Below are 26,033 nucleotides of genomic sequence, written 5' to 3' on the forward strand. Positions count from 1 at the left end.
GCTGCTCCCATTTCAAACACTCACACACACCTTCCCAATATGCCAAATACCCTCTAGCTACTGCCCTCTGCCTCCCTCCTCCTTTCACAGCCATCAGGACAGAGTGGCTGTTGCGTGTTCTCTTCATTGCCGCCCATCCCACTGGCCCCTCAGCCAGCTGTGAACCACTTCCAGCTCCCCACTCCCCTTACCCGCTCTTCTGATATCATCAACCTCCTCCTTGAGACATTGCACAGCGGGTGCGTCTCAGTCCTCACCCTGCCCTGACTACAAATCCACAGCAAGATTTGACCTTGCTGACTGCTCTCTCCTCCTTGAACCCTCCCCCAGTTCTCCCCACACCCAACTCAGGGTACACTCTCTCTGCACTGCTTCCCACCTCCCTCTGACCCCTCTCTCACAGTTGCTGCCTGGACCTTTGCCCCATGTTCCCTCCTTCCTTTCCTGGACCATCTCACCCATGCCAATGGCTCCACTTATCGCAAGAAGCTGAGTACTCACAATTTACATCTCCAATCCCTGCTTCTTTACTGATTTTTCCGATCTATGTTGCTGACTATGGCTAGGACTGCTCTTCCTAGATGTCTCAAAGACACTCAAACTCAGCATGATCACAATTAAGCTGGTGGCACAACCACTTTGGAGAACTGCTTGGCAGCCTCTTCTAAAGCCAAACATGTGCCCACCTGGCGGCACACAATTCCACCCGCAGATACCCAACAACAGCATAGACGCAGGCACTGAAAGACATGTACAGGAATGCTCATAGCAGCACCGCTCATGATAATCCCAAACTGGAAACTACCCAAATGCCCATCAACAGTAGAACAGAAAAATAAATAATGATATATTCATATGAGAAAATATCTGCATTACAGCAATGAAAATGAACAATCTATAAATATAGCCAACGACATGTATAAATCTCACAATATAATGCTGAGCAAAAGAAGCCAAACAGAAAAGAATACAGCCCTCCCTTGTCCATGGGAGATTGGTTCTAAGACCTTCCTCGGATACCAAAATCTGTGGATGCTCAAGTCCCTGATATAAAATGGAGTAGTATTTGCAGATAACCTACGCACATCTTCCCACATACTTTAAATTATCTCTAGATTATTTATAATACCAAATAATATGTAACTATTATTATATAAGTAATTGTTATGCTATATTATTTAGGGAATAATGACAAGAAAAAAAATAGTCTATATGTGTCCAAGCACAGATGCAATTATTTTGCTGAATAATTTCGATCCAAGGTAGGGTGAATCCATGGATGCAGAACCCATGGATACGGAAGAGGGCTGACTGTATATGCTATACATTTCCATTTATACAAAAGTAAAAAACATGCAAACCTGATCTGTGGTGCTAGGAGCGGAGACAGTGTTTACTCTCAGGGAGTAGGAACTGGAAGGGAGGGTGAGGGGGCTTCTGAGGTTTGGATATTGTTTCCTAACCTGCTGCTCAGCCTGGGTGCTGGTTGCACAGCTATGTTTGATTCATACAAACCCTTTAATTAGGACTTGTGCACTTTTCTGCAGATATGTTAGACTCCAGTGGAAAAAAAACCTGACACATTCTTTTCCCCATCAAGCATCTCCTCTTTCTGGTGTTCTCTTTATTTCAGAGAACGGCCCCAACTTTCCACCCAGTTACCCCAGTCAGAAGCGCAGGGGTCATTCCCCCACTTCCCTTCTCTCTGCCATTCATATCCAGTCCATTCCCCAGCCCTGTCCCTCTGATCTCCTCAGTGGCTCTCAAATCTACCCACTGCTCTCCACTTCCACCCACTTCTCTTCTCTCTGGCATTAGCCAGCACTGACTCTTCCTTAACCCAGACTCGATTCCCTTTGCTTGAGCTTCTGCAGTAGCCTCATATCTGGGCCCCTCGCCCCCAATCTTATAATTTCTGATTCGTCTCCACACAGCAGCCAGAGGGATCCTTCTAGAACGAAAACCCAATCATGACCCTCCCCTGGTTAAAATCTTCCAGCGGTTCCCTGCAGCCTCTAAGTAAAGCCCATTCTCCTACTTCAGGCTTCTAAGTGCTCTGAGTCCTGGGTCCCTGCTTCACCTTTAGGTACCCCCCAACCACCCCTACAAATGCTATGCTTCACCCTTGAGAGAAAAGAGTCCTAGAATTTACAATCATGGAGCCTCAGAGTTTGGATGGACTGCAGAGGCTATCTAAGAATCCACTTTTTGATTTACATATAAGAAACCCAAAAGAAAGCGCCACTGGTTGGACAAAGGTGGGTGGAAGGAGGGGGAAGTGGCAGTTTCCAGGGGCCGGGAACCGTCTCCTTTCCCTCATCCCTGTTTTTCCAAGCCAAGTCCCACACATCCTTCACTTCTCACTTCAGATATCCTCCTGCCCCCTGAAGGGTTCAGGCCCCCTGAGGCTGGCATGGCGGCAAGTGGTGTCCCATCACAGCACACATCACATGATGGCGAAGCTGTCGCTAAGTGTCCGCACCCCCTGCTGGAACGTGGGCTTCACCGAGAGGGTCCTGGTCTGTCTTGTTCATCACTACATCCCCAGCACCTAGCATGGACCAGATACATAGCAGAGACTCAGCAAAGATCTGTTGAATGAATGAAGGACTCTGGAAGGAAGTCCAGGCTGCAAAATGCTGGAAGCTTGGGGTGTATCTCCAAGGGAGTTAGTGAAAAGGTCGAGGAGCTCACCCTTGAGAGACAAGAGTCCTAGAATTTACAATCACGGAGCATCAGAGCTTGGACGGACCTCAGAGGCCATCTAAGAATCCAGTTTTTTACTTACAAATGAGAAAACCAAGGGAAAGAGCCACTGGCTGTTCAAAGGTGGGTGGGAAGAGGGAGAGGTGGCAGCCAAAGAGTAACACAAGGTGGTGATGAAAAGTGAATATTTAGTGCCAATAGGGCTCCTCAAGTAAGTAAATTCCTTCTGGGCACGATGGCCCTGCCCCTGCAGGTGACCCACTTCCGGGTCTTCCCAGTGGAGCTAAGCAGGCTCTTTCTCATAATCACCACTAGATGGCGCCACTCCCCAAGGCAATGGAGAAAGCGGGGTCAGCCCACCAGGGCTGGTCCCTCCCTAAGTTCCTCCCTGAGGCCTGACTCTCTCTGAGCCCCACTGCTGTGCCAGTGCCCAGGTGGCATGATGCCTGGGTTCCAGGGAATAGCTTGCTTCAACAGGGTACCTTTTCTCAGTGCTACAGACAGGTAGGCAATGGACTGTGACCTTGGCATTGGCCAGCACTGCCCTTTCTCCCTCCTATCATACTCCCAGAGGCCCCTGACACAGGCTGCCCCACGTCACCCCTCCACCAGAGGCAGGACTCGGCCAGGCTGACACCTGCTCGTCTTGTTGGCCTGGGCAAGGTGGGGTGGGTGCTCTGGTCCCACTGCATCCTCCGGCTACCTCGCCATCCTAAGCTAACAGGTGCCTGCCCAGCAGTTGGTGGCTCCAGTCCTGCCAGCCTGACGAGACCCTTGGGGCCTGCCCCTACCCTGCAGCCCAGTGCCTGCCCCATGCTTCCCACTGTCCTGACTCTGCCCAGCATGCCTGAGCCTCAGCCAGGGGTCCACGGGAGCAGTGCTAAGATGATTCAGCCCCTCTTCAGCATTAGGAAGCCTCATTTATTCGTTTAACAATGGGTCCTGGGTATCTGGAAGGTAGTGGTGAAGTGGATGGGCCCACTCTGGCATCTTGGAGTATGTCATGCAATGGGGGTAGGGGGAAGATGTGCTAACCTCACATTAGCAAACAGTTGTTTAATTGCTTATTTAAGTTCCTACTGTTGCAGTTTCTGTGAACTATGAACCATTTCGAGAGCTCTTCGAATTTCAGAGCAGAGTGGAGCTTAGAAATTATCCTAGTATAATCCACCACCACTGCCCTTTCAAGATTCCAGGATTCCAGAATTCAGCCTAGGGCTCATTCTCTTTACTCAGGAGCCAGGGCTTCTGTGAGGGCCTGGGGAGGGAGGGAGGGAGGTAGACTCCCAGCTCTAAGTCGCCTGCCACTTCTCCATCTCGGTTGATGAATGAATGAGCGGATGAACCCCTGAGAAGGGCTCACCCCATGCTGTCTGTCCTCTAGGGGAGCTGCAGTGAGCGAAAACAGAGGGCACAGTTTGTGGGGCGGGGCGGGGGGAGCTCCAAAGCAGGCCCTCAATGCCACCCCCGCTCCCATCCTGGGAGGGAGCCGGCCCGCCCAGTGCCCTTCCTGCCCCCAACGCCGCAGGCTTTCTTGGCGCCCTCTTGGCAGCAGAACAGAGGGCACCCGGAGCGGGTGGCAACTCGCCCCGCCACGGGCTCAGAGCGGCAGGCGCTGGGCGCTGGGGGGACGCGGAGATAGACAGACAGATAGCGCTCCCCTGGCCTGCCCCCGCCCCCGCCCCCACCTTTCCCACGCGGCGGCCTCCGGGAGTGGCCCAGACCAGGCGGGCACCCACCCCTGCCCCTCAGCCCGCGGACCGTGCCCTCTGTTTCTGCCAACTGCAACTCTCAACGCCCTTTGGATCGCCGGAAGCCTGCTGCGCGAGTCTGACTTTGGAAAGGGGCATACAGCCCCCTGTACACTGCTCTGCCGGGCAGGGTCTTCGGAGGAGACCCCTCCCCGGGGCTCGGCCAGGCGCTGGGCTGGGGAGCTGCAGAGCTCACAGGAACCACGAGGTGGCGCGCTAGCACTGCGTTCGCCCGGCGAGGCAGGGCGCGTGGACACGGGGTTGGGGGTAGCGAGCGGAGCAGGCTGGGAACTGAGATTTGGATTATCTCCCCCAGAGAAAGGCGAGGAGCAAAATGGGGTGTGGGAGGGAGGAATGAGCTAGACGTTGGGAACAGCTAGCATGACCTAGGGGGCCCAGTCTTGTGGGCTAGACAGGACTAAAACCTGGGGGTCCCCATGGAGGGGAGCCATTCTTCAGGGCTTTTCTGGTGGGGGAGGAGTTCAGTGGAGCAGTACAGCTCCCAGCTACTGGGGATGAGGACGGCACTGAGAGGTCTAGACACATCTGCCTAAACCATACATTCACACTAGGATGGCCCTCCACTCACGATGCCTGCACCACACACACACACACACACACACACACACACACACACTCCTGCAGGCATGTACATCTGTGGATACTGTGGAACACATGAAATCCTCACATCACACACCCCAGGTACACTCGTCCCATGCACCCGATCCCCAAAAGTGTCCCCAGTCCCCAGTGCTGTCCCATGATACACAGAATCTGCCCTCAGACTTATTGAAGCACACAGTCACAGAGACAGCCTGTGTCCACCCAACCTCGTGGGGACCCCAGGTCCCTCACTCCCTTCAGCAAGACCGGGCAATCTGTGAAACTGCACACACATAGCTTTGGAGATAGTTCTGGTATCACCGGACAGGCTGCACATTCCCATCAACCCCTAAATCCACACAGGCCTGCTTCCCCTTCTCCAATAGGATCCTCCTAGGGCTAAATTACGTCTTTCATAGGCTCAAGGCACTTTTGCCTGGTGGGCACCTTCCTCCATAAAAAGAAAATTTTTCAAATTACATTTTTGTAATTATGTAATACAATAATATAATAGCAATGACTGCATTGCTATTAAGATAATGTATTAATATCATATATTCAAACATTCTCTTCTACCTAAAAGGTGTTTTCCTTTTCTTCTGATTTGAAGAGAAACCATTTTCAGGGGCCCTGAGTCCTCACCACTTTGGGTACATTTGTGTGCCTGTCATTTGCACAGTGCGTGCACACGCGTGCACACACACACAACCATACTCCACCTTAGACCATCTCCTTCTACAAACACTCAATAGGCAAACTCCCCTCCTTCCCCACCTCACCTAAGCCCATCTCTCATCCTCCAGCCAGAGAAACAGGCTGACAGATCCTGGGGGCTCCGCAGAGCAACCCTTCCCCTCCACCTCCACGCCCCTCCTTCAGAGAACTTATCTGGGCTAGAGCTACAAGAGTAGCAAGGAGGGTGTGTGCGTGTGTGTGTGTGTGTGTGTGTATTTTGAGTAAAAACAAAGACTGGGGGAAAGAGAAGAGAGAGGAGGGAGGAGAGAAGGAAAAGGTGGGGGGGAGGGAGGGAGGGAGAGAGAGAGAGAGAGAGAGGAGAGCACAGGAGCGAGAGAGCAAGAGCGTGTTTTGCCTGGAAGGCAAGACTTGCAGCCAATCAGCGAGTAGGAGCCTCCCTCGGCGACTCCACTATTGAGTCTATAACCGGCTGGCCGGGCGGAGCTGGCAGCATTTGACTGTGGCTTGGGACGCGAGGAGAGGCGCGCAGCGACCGCCTGACGGCAGGCAATGGTGTAAGCGCCTCTCGGCCTCCCCCCTCCCCCAGACGCGGCCGGGTCCTCCCCTCGCCCTCTGGACACACACCCCTGCCTCGTCTCCTCCGCCTCTCCTGCGCTCCGGTCCGCTCCTGTCCTCCGCGGAGGCCAGCCTTGGGGAGGTGCAGTGCCCGCCAGGATGAGTGGCTCCTTCGATCGCAAGCTCAGCAGCATCCTCACCGACATCTCCAGCTCCCTTAGCTGCCATGCGGGCTCCAAGGACTCGCCTACCCTGCCCGAGTCTTCTGTCACTGACCTGGGCTACTACAGCGCTCCCCAGCACGATTACTACTCGGGCCAACCCTATGGCCAGACGGTGAACCCCTACACCTACCACCACCAATTCAATCTCAATGGGCTTGCAGGCACGGGTGCTTACTCGCCCAAGTCGGAATATACCTACGGAGCCTCCTACCGGCAATACGGGGCGTACAGGGAGCAGCCGCTGCCAGCCCAGGACCCAGGTGAGGGCCATGGGGTCGCGAGGACAGTGGGAGACACTGGAAGGTTCCCGAGGGAGGAAAAGGCATGGACTGGAAGCCAAAATCTAGGAAAACTTCTAAGAAAAGTACCGCCTGGAGTTAGAGAAGTTGGCGTAGATGACCCTCAGAGGGACCAGGCGACCTTTCAGCCCCGGGTCTGCGAGCATTTGGGGCGCGATGTGCGCGGTGCGCCGCGGTCCCGGATGAGGAGCGGGGTGAGCTGAGAGAGGAAGGGGAGGGCTGTGGGTTGTCAGGAAATCTCCGAATCGAGGTGATTTCGTGGGCATTTCAGCAGGCGATTCTCGATCAGGTCGCAGAGGGCTTGGGGGTAGGCGGCGGGGGCTGGAAACTCTAGGGGCTCTCCTTTGGATAAGGGATGGGGAGACTAGGAGACGTGAGGGGGCAATGAGAGGGACCCACGGAAGTTGTGGGAAAGCGGAGGGAAGCAGCAACTGAGAGGCAGAGAAGCTGAAAAAGGGAAAAGTGAGGCAGCAAGAGAGAAGTGTGGAAAGACAGTGAGAGAAAGGACAGAAGAAACAGGAAAGGAAGGAGAGAAGGAAGGGGAGAGGAAGGGGGACAGGGAAAGAAAGAAAGTCTGCACTATCCTTGCGACTTTTCTGAAAACCTAAAGCGATTCAAAAATGAAAAGTTTTTTAAAGGGCGGGGGGTGGGCGGGAAGGAGCGAGAGAAACAAGCAACGACGAGATGGGGCTGGGAAGGGGGCAGCCAGCAGCCGGTCGGCGAGGAGCCCCGAGGCTGGGAGGCGAGCCGGGAAGGCGTCGTGAGCGAAGCCGCGGCGGTCCTCGCGCAGGCGGCGGCTGGCGCCGGGGACAGTGCTCCGGAGGCCGGGCGCGGAACTGGGAGCGCCGCGTCGTGGGCCGTGGCCGGGTCCGGCTGTGTGGCCTCGGCTCCTTCCAGGGCCGCGGGCGGCGGAGCGGGCGGCCGGGAATCCCGCGGCGAGTAGGTGGGCGGAAGGGAGGGGCGTCCCGCCGGGCCCTGGAGGGTCGCTGGAGTCGCAGGCAGAGGCTGAGCCGCCCCCTTTCCCGCCCGGTGCGTTCCCCGCAGTGTCGGTGAAGGAGGAGCCGGAAGCAGAGGTGCGCATGGTGAATGGGAAGCCCAAGAAGGTCCGAAAGCCGCGTACGATCTACTCCAGCTACCAGCTGGCCGCCCTGCAGCGCCGCTTCCAGAAGGCCCAGTACCTGGCGCTGCCCGAGCGCGCCGAGCTGGCCGCGCAGCTGGGCCTCACGCAGACACAGGTTGGTGTTTGGCTGCCCAGGGCCGTGGGGGCGCGCGGGATCCCGTAGTTCCCCGGGCGCTGCCGAGCCTGGCTGTCCATTTAAGGGTCCTGCGGGATCCTGGAACTCTTGTCTGGGGGATGGGGGCCTGCGAGGTTCAACTTCGGTCGGAAGTTTCTGCGTTAGCACGTGTACAAGTGAGAATAGTTGTGAACCCGTGCAATTGTGTATGTCTGTCCCAGAGAGAGGTGCTCTCCTTCCCCTACTCCAGGACCTCCAGCTCCCAAGTCCCCCAGCAGCGCTGCTCACTGAGTAGGAGTCCACATCGTGTTTTCCCTCCAGGCTAGGCATGTGTGCAAACTGTGTGCATGTATGGGCGAGTGTGTGTTTGCACACGTGCTGTGTGGGTCTATGTGCACCAGAGGATGCTCACATAGGGAGTGTGATCCTGCCAGGGTCATTGTGCATAACGATGGGGGCACATGTGTGTGACTGCGCGCCCTGAATGCATTTGCGTTCTGAATGCATGTTCAGAAATATGTGCTTGCGTGAAAATACCACATTCCTGCTCAGCACCTGAATACTCAGGCCAAATTCCCTATCTGAAGGAGACGGGGACTCAAAAGTGAGTGTTCTACCCCCACCTCATCCAGTCCTTAAAGCCCCCAGCGGCCTGTCACTGCTCAGGGGAGGAGCAGTGGATGCCTGGCTCCCGCCAGGTGTTGACAGGCGGGCCTAGGTTGTGGCTGTGGCTGTGGCTGCGTGGGGCCCCATCCGCCGGGAATCTGGGTCACCTGGTGAGGAGCTGATTCATTGTTTGTACCAGTCATGGGGTAGGGAGTGGCAGGGGGAGGGGGAGATACCCCAGGGGAAATTTGGGGGAATCATGGCTCACCTGCTCCTGAGTCCCCAGGTCACCCCCATTATCTAACCTGAGCCCAGGAGGACTTCTCCACGCCTGTGTGTGTGAATGTGGGTGCTCATGTTGTGGGGTGCTTATCTGGGTGTATCTGTGTCTGCGTGTATTTTTATCGTCTGGTGTCTGTGTGTGAGGCTGTGAGTGGGAACATGGCTGGGTATGGAGATGTGTATGTGGGTGTGTTTGTCTCTGCGTATCTGTGCACCTCTGCTTATGGGTGTCTAATGTGAATGAAATGCTACAAACCGTCCATCTCCCACCTCAACGGCTTTTTATTGAGTGCTCACTATATACCAAGCTGCTCTAAGATTTTTATATGTCGTACCTTATTTGAGCCTCAGAGTGACCCTATGAGGCAGGTAATAGTGCTGTTCTCATCCCCATTTTGCAGACAAGAGGAAGGCAAGAACCAGAGAGGTTAAGTAACTTGCCCAAGGTCACGCTTAATAAGCGACAGAGCAGAATTTGGACCCAGGCAGCTGAATGTTGCTAGCCACCGTTCTACCCCAGATGGAAGAAACGATCGGTGTCCTGGGAGTCAGGAGGCCTGTTTTTTGCCTGATTCTTACGTGAAACTGGGTTCTGGCCTTGCTTTTTCTTGGCTGGGTTCTTCCTAGGGTGTTTTGTTTTAGCATTCTGAGAGGCTAACTAGCTACCCCTTTCTTCTCTGGCCCAGGTGAAAATCTGGTTCCAGAACCGCCGTTCCAAGTTCAAGAAACTCTACAAGAACGGGGAGGTGCCGCTGGAGCACAGTCCCAATAACAGTGATTCCATGGCCTGCAACTCACCACCATCACCCGCCCTCTGGGACACCTCCTCCCACTCGACTCCGGCCCCTGCCCGCAGTCAGCTGCCCCCGCCGCTCCCATACAGTGCCTCCCCCAGCTACCTGGACGACCCCACCAACTCCTGGTACCACGCACAGAACCTGAGTGGACCCCACTTACAGCAGCAGCCACCTCAGCCAGCCACCCTGCACCATGCCTCCCCCGGGCCCCCGCCCAACCCTGGGGCTGTGTACTGAGCACCCACCTGACCTGCACCCCTGACAAAGGACCCCAGGACCAGGCAGAAGGCGCCTCCGTCCTAGCCACTCAGGAATCATCGAGGAGCACAGGGAAAAGGAACTCCCTTTCCCCCTCCCTTGCCCCTTCCTCCAGGGACCCAAGCGCTTCCAGATGACATTTGCATGGACCAAGGATGCCCCCTGAACCTCCCTCCCTCTGCCTAGACACTGGGGTGCCCCTCCAGATGTGGGAGCATTCCACCCCAGTGGGGACAGCCGTTCCCCTACATGCTCCAGGAGCCTGGATTGGCGTTAAATGGCTCATCATTTTCCAGCTTCTTAAACTTAGTGCCTGTTCCCAGACTGGAGACCTTGGGATGGGGGAGAGTGTGGAGGCGGGTCCCGCCTGTGCTGGGGCACCTGGCACTGTGGATCTTATAACTTGCCAGGCCTAGTTCCTCCTGAGCCACTGGTGGTCTCCCCCTGCTTGAGCGGCCCCTCTGCCGAAAAGACAGTGGACATCATGACGAGGACTCCGGGTGGGGACCTGAACTGGTCCCCGCCCTGCACTTCTAGCCCTCATTTAAGATTTGAGGGTGAAACCAAAGAAAACCCCCTAAGTGAGGGAATCTTTTACTATTTGTGGCTTTAGAGGAAAGAACTAAAGGAGCCATCTCTCTCCCCTCTCCTCCGTTCTGAGAGGAGGGCTGGGTCTCAGACGTTTTTCCTAAGGACTTATTTCTTCCACGTCCAGGACTTTGCACAACTTTGGTTTTAAAAGCTGTTGAAAAATAGGAAAACAAAGGGCATTGTTCACAGATAGGGCCAAGTCTCCCCTTGCAAAGGTGCCTCTGTTCTGTCCCTGCCCCCACCTCGCCTCCTCTACTCCTCCAGTAAGTTGGCAGTTTTGGTGCCAAACCCCAAATCTCCAAAGAGACACACCAGGGAAGACAAACCCCCAAACACCTCCTTTCCGGTGGCCTTGGAAACAGATTGCTCCGAGCTGGAGAATGTCGGGTGAGGTGCATGGGAGAGGAGGGGAGAGTTAGAACTTGTGCCTTTAGGAGTAAGGGGTAACTGCCTGGAGGGCTGGTGGCACTGCCCCTCCCTGACCCAGACATCCCATCAAAGCTAACTTTCCTCCACCCCTGATGCAGTAAAACATCGAAAAAAAAAGGAGAGGTAGAAGACTGTAGCTATATATATAAATATATAGTAAGTATTTTTTTTTAAGAGCAACAGAGAGAAGCAGCCTCCTCCCTGCTGCGGTTTCCTATTTATGTGGCCATGTTCCTCCTGGACGGATCTCCCTGTGTGTTTCAAGCTGAGAGATGTGGGCTCCGGCTGGATTTGGGTTTTGTGGGAGGTGCAGGGGCCAAGAGAGACATGGTAGGTCTCCAAGAGTCCCACCGGGCGGGGGCAGGGAGAAGCAAAGCCAGCTCCCACCCTTCCCAGCCTTCTCATTTCTGCTTTCTTACTGGACTCATCTTTATATATAATGTTAATAAAAAAGACGAAAATAACCACTGAGCTCTTTGAACTGGAGGCTGTTGGCAGCTCTTGTGGGGAGGGTCTGAGAGTTGGGGAAGGTGTCCAGTGGGGAGGCACTTCTGAGCTCTGAGGGAGACGGGGCCCCCAGGAAACCACTGCTAAGGTGCTGGGCTGGGCCTGGCCCCTGGTGGCAGGTGCTCCTAAAACCATGGCTGTCCCCCATCTGGGCAGGTCTTTGGGGAGGCTCCCAGCAGCAGCTTCCCTGACTCCTCTGCTTGGCAGCTGGGTGCTCAGAATCAGACAGCTCCCTCTGCACCGCCGCCGGGTCACCTCAGGGCTGCTCTTTGATCTGGAGATCACATGCAGACATGCTTGCACATGTGTGTAACCCCCTGCCTCCACGCCCAGGCACTCCTGGCCCCTCACCCTCCTGTCTGTCCCTTTCAGCTCGGGGTGAGGGTGGGGCCTCAGTCAGGGGGACACCACTGCTCCCTCAGCTGGGAGTGACCTAGCATTGTGATCTAGGCTTGGTGATGGGGGAGGGGTTTGTGTTTACCTTCTCAAGGAGGGCTCAGGCCCTGACTCAGAGCCTCCTCACTGCTGCCACCCTCCTCTTCTAGGTGCCCACCTCCAAGGCTTTGGAGACGGAGAGCTGGAGGTGGCAGAATGAACAGAGGTGTTGAGAGTGACACATCTTGGCACAGACGGGAGACAGCGTGAATGCAGGCACACGCTTGTGAAGCTACCTCTCTCTCACATGCATGCATCGAGACACACAATGACATCTCCCCATCGTCACACACACATGGGCTCCCACTTGAGACAAACGTGTCGTCTGCAGACACATCCACAGACGCAAACACACACCTGAGACATGTTGGCGTCACACGAGGTACAAAGCCAAAGCCATAACACTCCAAGAGATGCGGGCTGCCAACACACAGGTGCACAGACACACATCACTCAAGTCACCCTAGCATCAGACACATATACACACACATACACACGCACACATAGAAGCAGAGCAGCTCCCTGTGATGGAAAAAGTCAGACAGAAAATCAGCAGCATGGCCCGGCATGGCATCTCACACCTATAATCCTAGCACCTTGAGAGGCCAAGGTGGGCGGATCATTTCGGCCTAGGAGCTCGAGACTAGTCTGGACAACAAGGTGAAACCCTGTCTCTACAAAAAACACAAAAATTAGCCGGGTATGGTGGCATGCACCTGTAGTTCCAGCTACTCGGGAGGCAGAGGTGGGAGGATTGCTTAAGCATGGGAGGTGGAGGCTGCAGTGAGAAGTGATCACACCACTGCACTCCAGCCTGGGCGACAGAGCAAGACCCTGAAAAAAAAAAAAAAGAAAGAAAGAAGAAGGAAAGAAAGAGAGAAAGAAGAAGAAAAGAAAACATTACCGAGGTGACCCAGCTCAAATAGGAACCTGTGTCAAGGCCCTCAGTTACCCCATCTGTCAAATGGTGATAACCAGATCCCCACCCTGTTGGCCTCTGGGGCTGTTTTGAGGCACACAGCAGACTAAGGATGAGGCAGAAGGAGCGGGTCTCAAGCTCACGGAAGGGATTTGTTGGATGCTCGCAGCCACACAGATGAGGGGTCCTCCAGCAGGGCTCCAGAGCTAAGGAGACGCACCCTCATCCAGTCCCCTCACTCTCAGAAGGTAGGCTCTTCCCTCCCCCATGCCCGCAGTAGGCGGAAGGGAGGAGGACCTCCAGCCCACGGACGCCAGCCGGGCTGGCAAGGGTTAAGGTGGCAGCTGCCAGGCAGGGCTGAGCTGAGCAGTTTGGTTTGAGGGCTGCGTGCAGGCGGGAGCAACGAGGCGGCAGCCGGGCAGACTTGCTGGAGACACTGCATTTTATTAGGGCTGGGCTGCCAGCAAAGGGAGGGAGAGAGAAGGAAAGGGCAGAGAGAGAGGAAGGAAGGAGGGAGGCAGGGCGGGCAGGCGGGCGGCTCTGGGATGAAAGGATGTTGTAAGCTCCCTAATTCCTCCCTGCTCATCCCGGCTCTGTCAGGCTGGATTAACTGCCCAGGTGACCTGCTGCGGGGGTCAGCCCCACCCCGACCTCCCCTTCCTTCTCTCCTCATCTCTAGGCCAGGCAGGTCACCCTCTTCATCAGCCCTGGTGGGGGCCCCCACAGGCACAGGGGCTGGGGATGGAGGCCCTGGCAGGGTACCAGGGTAAGGCTGCTGAGCCCATCTTCTACCAGGTGCTTCTTGACTACACCCATGGCCTCGTGACAACCTTTGTGAGGCAGGGAAGAAGCAGGGCGGGCTAGGGAACCCCAGCCTGCCCTGAGGGTCACTGTTCTCCAAAACTTAGACACAGCTGGCATTCGCTAAACTCCTGCTCTGTGCCAAGCACTTTGCATGTGACCTGTCACAGCTTGGGAGGTAGGTGGCATAGTACCCATTTTTCAGGTGGGAAAACGGAGGCAAGAGAAATGGAGTCTCTGCTGAGGTCACATAACGTCTTACTTGCCAATGCTAGAATTTGAACCCTAGGTCTGGAGAATGGGTGCTCTTAATGGTGGGCTTTTCAGAATCTCTGGGCATCCCAGTGCAGAGTGTCTGAAAGCTGGAGCCACCGCAGCCCCACCCATCCCAGCTGGCCAGTCCTCCTCCCTGAGTTCTTCCCTGGGAGGAGAAACGGAGAGCGGAGGGCTGGTCCTGGGAAAGCTTAATGTTGCAGTCAGGAATGTGTGTGCTGAAGTCAGCTGACCTGGATTTGAATCCTGCCTCCAGTACTTTATTGGTTGTGTGACCTTGGGCAAGTCACTTAACCTTTCTAAGCCTCAGTTTCCTCATCTGTAATGTAGGGATAATGCTACCTACCCAGCAGCGTTGTTGAGAGGATTAAATGAGAGAATGTGAGTAAAATACTTTACAAGGTCCCCAGCAGATGGTGAGTACTACTCAGTTAATGGAAGCGGCTGCTGCTAATGCTGACCAGGGAGATGAGGCTTGCTCCCCAACCTGCCTCCTGCCCCATCCATCACTCCACACCCCCAATTCAGACCCAGCCTACTGGCTGCACTTGCTACATTGGCCGACCCACCCATCTGTAGGTGCACTCATAAAAGGAATAAATCAACCAATTATTTATTCAGCACCTGCTATATCTCAGGCATGTTCCAGGAGGTGGTCTGACTGATGACCAAAGCCTGGAAAAGGAAGGCACAGACCCTGTGCTAGAGCTCCAGGGCCAGAGGCAGACCCACTCGGGAGGGGCCTGAAGCTGGGCACACCTGACATAATCCAGGGAGGACAGGACGGACTGTCAGAGGAAAGGGCAAGGCAGTTGGTGGTGAGTGGGAGGGAAGCCTGGAAAGACTGCATAGAGGAGGAGGCATTTGAAGGAAGCCTTGAAAGAAGATGGAAGCATGATAGGCAAAGATGGGGGGGCAATTCTGGGAACATATTCCCCCTCCAGGACTCCATGGGGTCAAGAGGAGTGAGGCTTGTGAAGCCTGATCGCAGCTGCCTTATGAATCACGCTGGGGCCAGTGCAGGGAGGGAAACCGCAGACCCAGAGGGTCCCCAGATCCATCCTGGGTGTCAAGCTAAGAGAAGGGTAAGGGTGTTGCCATTCCCAGACCCTCAGGTTTGCTGGAAGATGCCCCAGCACCTTGAGCTTGGGGTAAGGAAGCTCCTGCGCCTCTTTTGTGAGGAGGTAGCTTCTGCTTTTCTCACTTAGGGAAGTGGATGAGAAGGATGGTCTCTCTTTCCCTGAGGACCCTTCCCTTGAGGGGGTCCCAGATACTAGGGGACCTGAGAGACCCCACCCAATTCAGCCTCCATATTCCACACCCTTCAGCACCACACCACCCCTATTGCTTATTACCTAGTCCAGCAGAGCCACTGGGGTAATGTGAGCAAAGTGGTGAAGATTCTAGACAGCTGACAAAGGCCCCTGACACTCAGCCTCCCAGCCCCTGACTTCCAAGACCCTAGATGAGGGCTCTAGGTGGCTACGTTGGTTGAGTTCCATCAACTAAGCCTGGAGGGGATTGGAGGAAAAGGGGAGAATGGAGGGGGAAGAAGAAGGGGAAGCAGCCAGCACCCTGGCCTCTGTTTTTCCAGCTTTAATTGCAGTGTTAATCACCTTAATAAGCTGTTTACCAACTACCCAACAGCCTGAGACTTGGAGACTTCGAAGGCAAAAAGTGCTTCGGACATGAGTTTCCGAGGCCCCAGGTGGGAGGAGGATGATGTTGATGGGGTCCTAGTGGGACTGGGGACAGAGGGAGCAGGTTGGGGGATTGCGGGAGAAGGCCGGGGCCAGGAAGTCAGGGAAGGGCAGCCTCAAGCTCTTCCAAGGGGCCCAGCAACCTCTCCACCAGAAGCCCTTGAGGCCTCTTCCTCAGGGAAGCCTTCCCCCATCTCCAACATGGGTCCCCAGCCCCTGCCTTTCTCTTTTGTCACTGGGCTGTGCTTGTCACCACTAACTCAGTGACTCTCTGCAGGCTCCATCCTAGCTCTGTGGAGGCAGAGCCTGCATGGCGCCTTCCTTATTGCTTTGTCCCTAGCTCATAGCATGGGCATGAACCACGTGGAGTATTTTTGTTCCCCCTGGGGAGGGTTGCTGGGCTGGAAGGCAAAGGACCTGGAAATGCCTTTTTATACCAAGGTCCCTAGGGGCAGAACTAGGGAAGAATCTGAACTGGGGGCATCAGGAATGAAGTCAGGGACTGGGGCATGTTCTCCTGGACACCCCCCACCCTCACCTCATGCCTAGCACAGGCTGGAATAGCAGGATGCTCAGTCAACACAGAATGCATGAATGATGACATGAAATGATCGATCTTGGGACCCCTCTCCTAGTCCCTCTCTCAGCATCAGGGGAGGGGCTGTGAGGGTGAGGGGGACATGATAACTGCCCCTCCCCAGGCTGATGGGGGTTAAATGAGATGACAAGAGGAGAGCCCAGCACCCAATTGCTACTCCTGAGCAACTGCAGGAGTTGACAGTGATCGCACTCTCACTAGGCATTCTCCTCTAATCATCAGGAAGCAGGCCCAGAGAGGCCGTGTGACTTGCCCAAGATCACACAGCAGGTGAGTGTTCTTAGTGCTCAGGCCCCTCTCTCTACGCCAGGCTACATCTGGACAGGCACTGCTGAGTGGGCTCTCAAACCCTTGCAGAACCAAGAGAGGCCCCTGGATCACAAGCAGGTGGTCCCAATGATCTGACGTCCCTGAATGCTTTTCTTCAATTGGCCCATTTGGTTGGGGAATCTAGCAGGCTTTTTGGGGGTGGGACAGAGTATGGACCAGGCCTATTAAGCTCCAGGAGTGTCCTGGGAAGCTCAGAGGCCCAGGAAGCATTAAGGAAGGGCCAGGAGTCTCCTGGCTACCTCTGCCTAAGATGAGGAGTCAGAGGAGGGGCTTAGGGGTCGGGCAGCCAGGATAGGCACTTTGGAAGGAGACAAACCTGGGGATGGGGACAGAGGGTGGGGCCTCGAGGCCTAAATTCCTGGGTTGTCTCCTGGGGCAAATCAGAGCAGGATTGGAAGTGTCTGCTGAGTCAGCAGGGAACAGAGACTCCACACCCTGGAGGATTAGCTGGAGCGGGGGAGGGGTGTCCCCTACCCCAGGCAGTTCACCTAGCACCTGGCAGCAGCGCGTCCTTCCCTGCACACTGAGGGTGCCTGGCCACGTCATGCAATGTGTGTGGCACTGTCCCACACCCACCCCCCAGGTCAGTCAGGCCTGCCCTGAGCTCAGGAACCACTGATGGTGAGTGGGGGAGGATGATGTGCCTTCAGTGAGGGGAGGGTGGGCAACTGAAGAAGTCAGAAGGCCAGAGGGAGCAGGAGGGGGGCTGGAAAGGAAGGCAAGCAGAAGACAGTTGCTCCCAAGAGCAGAGAGATCCTCCCAAGATCTGGGCAGGGATGGTGCTAACGGAAGACCTACTGTGTGCTAAGCCCTATGCCAGGAGCTTCCACAGGCAGTGTCTCATTTCTTCCTCACAGCTACCTGCCAAGGTCAGTGGCATTATTATGCCATTTTGTTGGTGAGATCAATGAGACTGTGTAACCTCAGGTCAGTCACTTGCCCTCTCTGAGCCTGACTTTCCCTCATCAATGTAATGGAACTAATCATATCTCTCTTGCAGGGCTGCTGAGGAAATTAAATGAGATAACACATATAAAAGGCTTAACACAATGATGGGAGCTCAACAAACTGTACTGTCAGGTTTTTGTCTTGTTTTGTTTTTTGGAGATGGAGTTTCACTCTTGTCACCCAGGCTAGAGTGCAGTGGTGCCATCTTGGCTCACTGCAACCTCTGCCTCTGGGATTCAAGGGATTCTCATGCCTCAGCTTCCCGATTAGCTGGGATTACAGGTGCCCACCACCACGCCTGGCTAATTTTTGTATTTTTAGTAGAGATGGGGTTTCACCATGTTGGCCAGACTAGTCTTGAACTCCTGACCTCAAGTGATCTGCCCGCCTTGGCCTCCCAAAGTGCTGGGATTACAGGCATGAGCCACCGTGCCCGGCCTGTACTGTCAGTTTTAGATTAAATCAGCCATGAGCAGGTAGGACACTCCTCAGTGTCCCTCCTCAGTTGGCCCAGGGAGTTCTATGTACCCTCCATGAGTCCGAAGTTGACCCTTTCTTCTCTGTCAGGGGAGGTCACCTACAAAATTCCTCCCTCTACTGGAAAAGTGCTTCTTGATCTCATGGTTCAGATAATAGAAGGATGATCACCCAGGAAACCACCATGTGCCTAGAACCAGCAGAAGGGATGATGACAGGGGTTTATGTATCTCAGTTACTGATCAGTTAAAGATCTGGCCTCCACGTCTATATGCTTAAGATTTTGTTTTGCGTTTCCATTTTAAAAGGAATATTTTTCCTTATTTATTGCTATACTAAAGATCAGCTACTGATGTCTTATATTTAGCTCATATCTAGCCACTATGCCCAAATTCTCTTAATTCTGGACAATTTTTTCCCCTGGAGTTTCTTGAGTTTTCTAAGTATACAATCAAATATCAGTAAAAAGAGATTTTTGTTTGTTTTTTCTTTTTTTGAGACAGAGTCTCACTCTGTTGACCAGGCTGGAGTGCAGTGACACAGTCTCGGCTTGCCATAACCTCTGCCTCCCAGGTTCAAGTGATTCTCCAGCCTCAGCCTCCCAAGTAGCTGGCATGACAGGCACGCGCCACCACACCTGGCTAATTTTTGCATTTTTAGTAGAGACGAGGTTTCACCATGTTGGCTAGGCTGTGAACTCCTGACCTCAAGTGATCCACCCGCCTTGGCCTCCCAAAGTGTTGGGATTACAGGCGTGAACCACCGCACCCAGCCGGAGATAGTTTTATTTCTGCTTTTTTGCGTAGTCAGAGGAAATCTGGGGTTACAGGAGGGGGCAATCTTTCATGAATGAAGAAGTCAGGGGCCTTGTCTGCCTCTGCATTAGCTCTGACTCAGGCAGGCACTCTATGGACTTCCCTCTTCAGTTGCCTTCCCACCTGAGGTGTTCAGAGGGACCAGGGAGCACAGTCAGACATCCTCACTCTTTAGCCAGCCTCCTGCACAACCTCCTCTACTAGTCACAAAGCAGCTTCCGTCCAGCCCATCACCCACACTACAGGGTGGCTGAGGAAGATAGCCCACTCCATGGCTTTACTCACAGGTGGCTCCAACCCAAAAAGAGGCTTGGTGGGAATAGAGACTTCCTTAGACCACTTGGCCACCCTGACACCTGGGAATAGGGACTTCCAAGCAGAGAAGAGCAATAGAGGAACTGGTACTTGGGCAAGATTCCTTGTGGACAGAGAGTGTTTTCCTTACTTGTCAGTCAGAGATACTAATAATTATGAATCCTTGCTGAATACTTACTGTATTATTGTGACTTTTTTTTTTTTTTGAGATGTAGTCTCGCTCTGTCGCCCAGGCTGGCGTGCAGTGGCGCGATCTTGGCTCACTGTAATCTCTGCCTCCCGGGTTCAAGCGATTCTCCTGCCTGAGCACCCCAAGTAGCTGGGATTATAGGCGTGCGCCACCACACCCAGCCAATTTTTTTGTATTTTTAGTAGAGACGGGGTTTCACCATGTTGGCCAGGCTGGTCTTGAATTCCTGACCTCAAGTGATCTGCCTGCCTCAGCCTCCCAAAGTGCTGGGATTACAGACATGAGCCACCGTGCCTGGCTGACTTTTGTGTTTCAACTCCTATAGTCCCCACAAAAACTCTAAGAAGCACATGCTCTCATCTTCATTTTCCAGGTAAGAAAGGTGCAGTATAGAGAAGTTAAGAAACTTGCCCAAGGCCATCGAATTGGACTTGAATCAGGAATCTGGCTCTTCATTGTTTTGCGTTCCTGGGGGTAGAACTAGACTATTCTCCATTATATGGCAAACTGGTGGGTCAGAGAAGTCAGGGGGATGGAAAGAGAGACACTTCCAGCACCATTGGTCTAGCCAGGGTGAAGGAATAAGCCACTATCTCTCCTAGCATACCTGGCATTTTTCACAAATTACTAGGGGTGCACTCTCCTTGTCTCCATGACCTTTGGAGGCATCATTTGATCATTGGCCCTACTGCATAGGTGAGGAAATAAAGACCCAGAGATGTGAAGTGACTTGCCCAAAGCCCTCTCAATTGAGTGCCTGCATCTCAGAGTGCAAATCCTTGAAGACTTTATAAGGGCTCTATGGAGGAGGAGGTAAATCTTATTTCAAGGGGGTTGGGAGAATAACAATTATCGCTTGGATAGGGCTGCCAAGGGGCTGGGAATGGGAGGGATCCAAAGTCAGAGATGAGTCCCAAGACAGAATTCAAGGTTTAGAAAGGCAGGTAGGGCCGGGCACGGTGGCTCAAGCCTGTAGTCCCAGCACTTTGGGAGGCCGAGACGGGCGGATCACGAGGTCAGGAGATCGAGACCATCCTGGCTAACACGGTGAAACCCCGTCTCTACTAAAAAAATACAAAAAACTAGCCGGGCGCGGTGGCAGGCGCCTGTAGTCCCAACTGCTCGGGAGGCTGAGGCAGGAGAATGGCGTAAACCCGGGAGGCGGAGCTTGCAGTGAGCTGACATCCGGCCACTGCACTCCAGCCTGGGCGGTAGAGCGAGACTCCGTCTCAAAAAAAAAAAAAAAAAAAGAAAGGCAGGTAGAAGGGTTTGAGGAGCTAAGGCAAAGACCTGGGTCACAAGGGGTGGAAGAAGCCTGCATTGGTGGATCCAGCTGATCCCCCTGGGCTTGGGGAATGTGACAGGAGCTGGGCAGAGGCATGTCAGGAGCCTCCTGCAGTCTGGCTTCCCCCAGGATCTGTTGGAGCAAAGAATTCCCGGCGGCTCCAGGGCTGGGAGGAGGAGCTTGCAGCAGGCCCCAGCTTGCAGAGACAGAGAAAGCAGCTCCTGGGTTCAGCCGGAGAGGAGTGGTCTCGTGGCTCTCTGGCAGGCAAGGCGGGCAGTGGAAAGGACATGGCCTGGCAAGTGCCATGTGGCCCCATCCCCTCTTAGGCCTCTACCCAACCCCATGTGCTGAGCCTCTCCACCTCAAAGAGAGTGGGAGCATCAGGGTTAAGGGAGGGGTGAGCAGGCAGAGAAAGAAGCCAGGGCGCCCTGGAGTCCCTAGTCCGAGAGGGGAGGCCCATGCAGCTCTCTCTGGCAACCTCCAGCCTGAAGAAGGAGTACAAGTCTGAATGGGTCAGGCTAAGGTGCAAACCAGGACAGAGAAGATAATCATGGCATGGGCTTGTAGGTGGAGGAGATGCCCAGGGAACCTCTTGATGGAAGTGGGATAATCCAGATGTGTGCTCCAACCTCATGATGTGGCCTCTATGTTACATCAGCTGGAGGTGGAGAGGGTGAGAGAGTGGGGGCCACAGGCTTGAGTTAAATCTCATGTGGCGGCAAAATGATCTTCCTTAGGCTTAACCCCGAGCAACTAAACTCTGAAAGGAATGGTTCATACAGAGCTGAGAGGAATCTCTTCCACAGAGAGTGGCACCCTCCCCTGGAAATGAAGTCATCTCTCCGTTTTTGGGCCAGAGAGGCCGAAGGCCTGGCACTGTGAGACACTGAATCAGAAAGCTTGATGTTTGGAGGAAGCTTGGGGCCGACTCCTTTCCCCTTCCTGAGCTGGCCAGACATGCCCCCTACGGCGCCAGTGGGGCTGAGTACCTCAGCATCATCAAACTGGGGGGCTGGGAAGAGCCAGCTATAGGATGCATCCCATCTGCGGCACAGGGGAGCTTAGTCTAATGGTAGAGACAGGGTCTGCCTTACAAAGCCCCAGACTAGAGTGGAAAGTGGTGGTAGACACACATTAGCCCACTCTGGTCCCTGCACCCAGAACTTAGCAAGAGAAATTATCTGAGTTGCAGAGAGGGTATGTAACTTGCCCAAGGTCACACAGCAATTAGTATCAGGTACAGATCTTTGGTTCGCAGAGCTGTGCCTTCCTCACCACTCTGTGATCCCAAGCCCCTTCCTGCTTCCCTGGATGGGAGTCAATGTCAGGGAAAGGGGGCAGAGGGATCAGTGGAGACTTCTGAGGGAAAGGCCACTTAAGCCCCCTTAAATAGCCTCTGGGTTCCTGTGGCAGAGCTGGACTCCAAGACATGTCTGGGAGCCATGAGTTGTACCAGGAAGGGCTGGGGACAGAAGCTCTTCTTGCTAGAGCTTAGGAAAAGAAGTAGGCAAAGCTTCAGGGAACACAAACAATCAACTCAGAATAAAATTATCAGATCTCTGTGGCTGTTCAGCCTCTCTCCTCAACCACTCACCAGGGAAATGTTCCCAGAAAATAGATGCAGAGCTAGGAAAGGGAGAGAGAAAGGGAAGGGGCAGGAGAAGAAAGAGATAGAGAAAAAGAGACTGCCCCCCGCCTACACACATGTGCTTGCACACAAGGAAGCTAGTCTGTATATTTCTGGGCATGCACGTCTGTTTCTGCCTATGGTCAAGTCGCTGGGCATTTCCCTTTCGGTGCTTCGCTGTGCTGTGCTTTTCTCTGTGAGTATATAAGCTGCGAGGGCATCTCTCTGTGTATGTCCATGTACAACCATGGGAATGCTTCATGTACACATGTGTCTACGTGTGGCTCTGCCCACTCCCTGCACCCCATTTTGTGTGTCCGCCTGCCTGTGTGCATAATCTTCTGTGGGTTCACGTGTGCACATGCGCTGTCTGTGTGCCTGGCTCCCTGGCTGGTCTTGTCTCCAAGCATTTCTCTGGGGCCTTTGCATTCTGAGGTTAGGAGTAGAAGGGCCTTTTATTTCCACCCCCACCACCAAATTTTCTTTTTTTCTTTGAGACCGAGTCTGGCTCTGTTGCCAGGCTACAGTACAGTGGTGCAATCTTGGCTCACCGTAACCTCTGCCTCCCGGGTTCAAGTGATTCTCCTGCCTTAGCCTCCCGAGTAGCTGGGACTACAGGTTGCCCGCCACCATGCCTGGCTAATTTTTGTATTTTTAGTAGAGACAGGGTTTCATCATGTTGGCCAGGATGGTCTCCAACTCTTGACTCATGATCTGCCCACCTCGGCCTCCCGAAGTGCTGGGATTACAGGCGTGAGCCACCGCACCCGCCCGGCCCTATTCCCCCTTTTTAAGCAATCTGCACACCCAGGAAATGGGGAAGCGGAAGTATGGTGAAGAGGCCACTTGTCGCTCTCAAAGTGTTTTCATCTTGGAAGGAGAGACAGCAGTCACCCAAGGAGTCACTGATAGAACTTCTCCTGGCTCCCCAGGTCCAACAGCCATGCTGCTCAGAGAAGGGGCAGGGGCACGAGGTGGGGTGGGGTGAGGTGAGGAGAAACAAGAGCTGAAGGAACTCTTCCTCTTTACCCCACCTTGAAATGAGCAGGGAAGATATGAAAGAGAAACACTTTGGGGTCGGTGACTTTTTCTTTTCAACCATCATTATTAAAACATTACTCACCTCCTGGAATGGGGCTCCCAGGTCAAGGGGAACCCTAGTCTCTTGAAAGCCAGCTCCTTCATGGGCGGGCTTGAAACGATCTTTGCAGAGGCCTGAAGCCCATCCCCACACCTCGTTTTAACCCCCTGCTTCCCAGCTTCTACCTCTAGTTCCCTCTCAGCTCCATCATGGCCCCCTCCTGCCTCCTCCTGGCCAAGTGAGGCCTGGGAAGGAAAGGGTTATCCCGGGGGCAGTGGGGATGGGAAACACCTGTAGGATGCCTTTTGGAAGGAAGAAGCCTTGTACATTCAATTGAGAGGAGCTTTGCCATCACTATAATGGGAGGAATTGGGATTAGACACCAGGCAGAAACTAGACAGACTTTGAGCAGGGGAGGAGAGAAATGAGAGTCCCGTCAGCTTCTTGGTGGAAGCAGAAAATCACTGTCCACCTTCTCAGACTTTTCCTCTCTCTACCCACGTCCCTTATAAATTCTGGGGAGGTCCTTGATCTCCAAGGCCCCCGTCTACACAGGCCTCAGCTACCGGGATAACATTCCATTGACTCTCTGGATACAATCCCAGAAGCAAGTCCAGGCATCCAAACTCAAATGAGGTTTGGAGCTGAGTAATCAGCTGCTATGGCTTTGCAGACATTTTGTCGGGGAACAACCAGCTCCCCACCCCCACCTCAGATTTTGGGGTGGAGGAGGGGCGGCCATCACTGGGTGTCTTCCCCCTCAACCACCACCACATTCTCCCTCTTCCCACCTGCAAGTAATTTGGCCAATGGGAGGGCAGTTAAGATTGCAGTGTGGAATCCCTCAAGATCTGTGTGTATTTGGTGAGGAGGGGGCTACCTCCCTTCCCCTCAGACCCCATGTGCCCTTTTCCTCTTCACAGCAGCAAATTACTTGTAATTATCTCACATTGAAAGCCTTCAGGAGCCGGTCCCAAAATTGCTTTAATTGAATTAATTAAATCTCATTTTGCTGGGAGAAAACATGGAGGCATGACTTAAAATAGTATATGGGGAGAGGGAAGGTGAGTGGCCCAGAAAGGAGGGGAAGCCCGAGTCAGCTTTCCCGTAGCTGAGACCCTTGTAGTACCCTGGCCATTCTCTGGACACACTTTCCCGTCTTCCAGTTGCAGCTGACTTCAGACGCACTGTGCTGCGTCTTCTGCATTCAGGACCTTGCCCGCATCCAGCTCTCGGATGGTGGTGACCAGCGATGTTTTGAGTTCTCCAGCCTCAATCCTCCTCTGCCCTCCTAGGAGGCAGTTCTCCCAGGGGCAGAGGTGAATGGATGGCAGTAGGAATTCCCCCTCGCTGAAACCCCTCCCCTCTCGTCCCCCGATAATAACAGCAGTTGTAAATGCCATTTATTAAGTGCTTACTATGTTCCAGGCACCATGTCAAGCATGTTACAAGCACTATCTCATTTTGTCATCACAGTCACTCTGCAAATCAAGTCCTATTAGTATTCACATCTTGGGTGGGGGTGGGAGATGGGAATAAGCAGGGCTCAGAGAGAGGTTAAGTAACTTACCAAAACTCACACTGCTAGAAGGTGACAGAGCTGGGACTCTCTGTAGCTTAAAGCCTCTGTTCTTAACCATCCAGTCTTGGTCCCCCTCCCTTACTGACCCAATTTTCCCAGTGGGGCTCCCCCAGGGGAAGGAACCATGGGGTTCTCCTTCTACAACCCTGATGGCCTGAGGGAAGGGAACGGGCACCTCCTCCACCGGGGACTCCAGGCCCATAGCCACCCAGGAGCTCAGGGAAACTGCACCAGCTCCCAAATGGAAAAGAGATTCCCATTTCTCCTGAAAGGATGGATAGAAGGAAGGGGGCGGGGGGGGGGCAGGGGGGGTGGGGGTGGCGGGGGGGTGGCGGGGGGAGGGGGACGCTGTCAGCTCAGCTGGCCTCTAGCTGAGAGAGTAATTACACTCCTTCTGCTACTTAACTTTACAACCTGGGCTGTTGTTTTAACAATGTGACTTGTGTTGGGCTGTCCAATTAATCTCGCCTTTGGAGGCTTTCCTAGATGGGGCGGTAGATCTTATCTTGGGTCTGTGGAAAGAGGAGTGTGCAACCTGCAGTGGGCGGGAACAGCTGCCCGGAGGGCCTGTGGCCTCAGAGGAGACCAAGAGAAGAGAACTGGGGCTGGGGTGAGAGAGCCAGTGGAGCCTGGGGCTTGGCGCAAGGGAAGGCATTGGAGGAAGTGGAAGATATTTGTCCTCCTGGCACTCCCATTCCTCACCACTCCTGGATCTTGGCTTTGGTCTACCCGTGCCATGTGCCATCCCCAAGAGAATCCTCTGGGTGTGTTTTGTGGAATAAGGGTGGTCACTGACCCAGAACAGGGTGAGGAATAGGGGCTGAGGAGGAACTGACTGTAGGCATCAGGAGCTGGGGGATTTCATACCCCTCTGCCCTACATATGACTCCAATGTGGGCTTCTCTCTGGCCTGCAGAGGTTGGCTGGAAGTGTCTGAGTGGGCTTTTCAGACTGGGGCAGGCACCCAGTTTGCAGTGTCTGGGAACAGGTCTAGGCAGTAAGAGGGAAGCTCAACTTGGAAGATTTTTGCCTGGATTTGGAGGCCCCTCCCCCAGCCCCTCAGGCCATGCTGGGCTGGATTCCCTGAATTATTCTGCCACCCTTGTCCTCAGCTCCTC

General features: G+C 54.1%; 1 protein-coding gene across 1 annotated transcript; it reads left to right on the plus strand.

The window, feature by feature from the left end:
* Positions 1-6,244: 6,244 nt before the first annotated feature.
* Positions 6,245-11,513, plus strand: DLX3 (distal-less homeobox 3). Its single transcript, XM_001095325.3, has 3 exons — positions 6,245-6,795; positions 7,879-8,069; positions 9,644-11,513. The coding sequence occupies exons 1-3, from the start codon at positions 6,471-6,473 to the stop codon at positions 9,989-9,991; spliced, it is 864 nt and encodes a 287-aa protein (XP_001095325.1). The 5' UTR covers positions 6,245-6,470; the 3' UTR covers positions 9,992-11,513.
* Positions 11,514-26,033: the final 14,520 nt, after the last annotated feature.

Source organism: Macaca mulatta, chromosome 16 (assembly GCF_049350105.2).
Source record: "Macaca mulatta isolate MMU2019108-1 chromosome 16, T2T-MMU8v2.0, whole genome shotgun sequence".
Taxonomy (NCBI): domain Eukaryota; kingdom Metazoa; phylum Chordata; class Mammalia; order Primates; family Cercopithecidae; genus Macaca; species Macaca mulatta.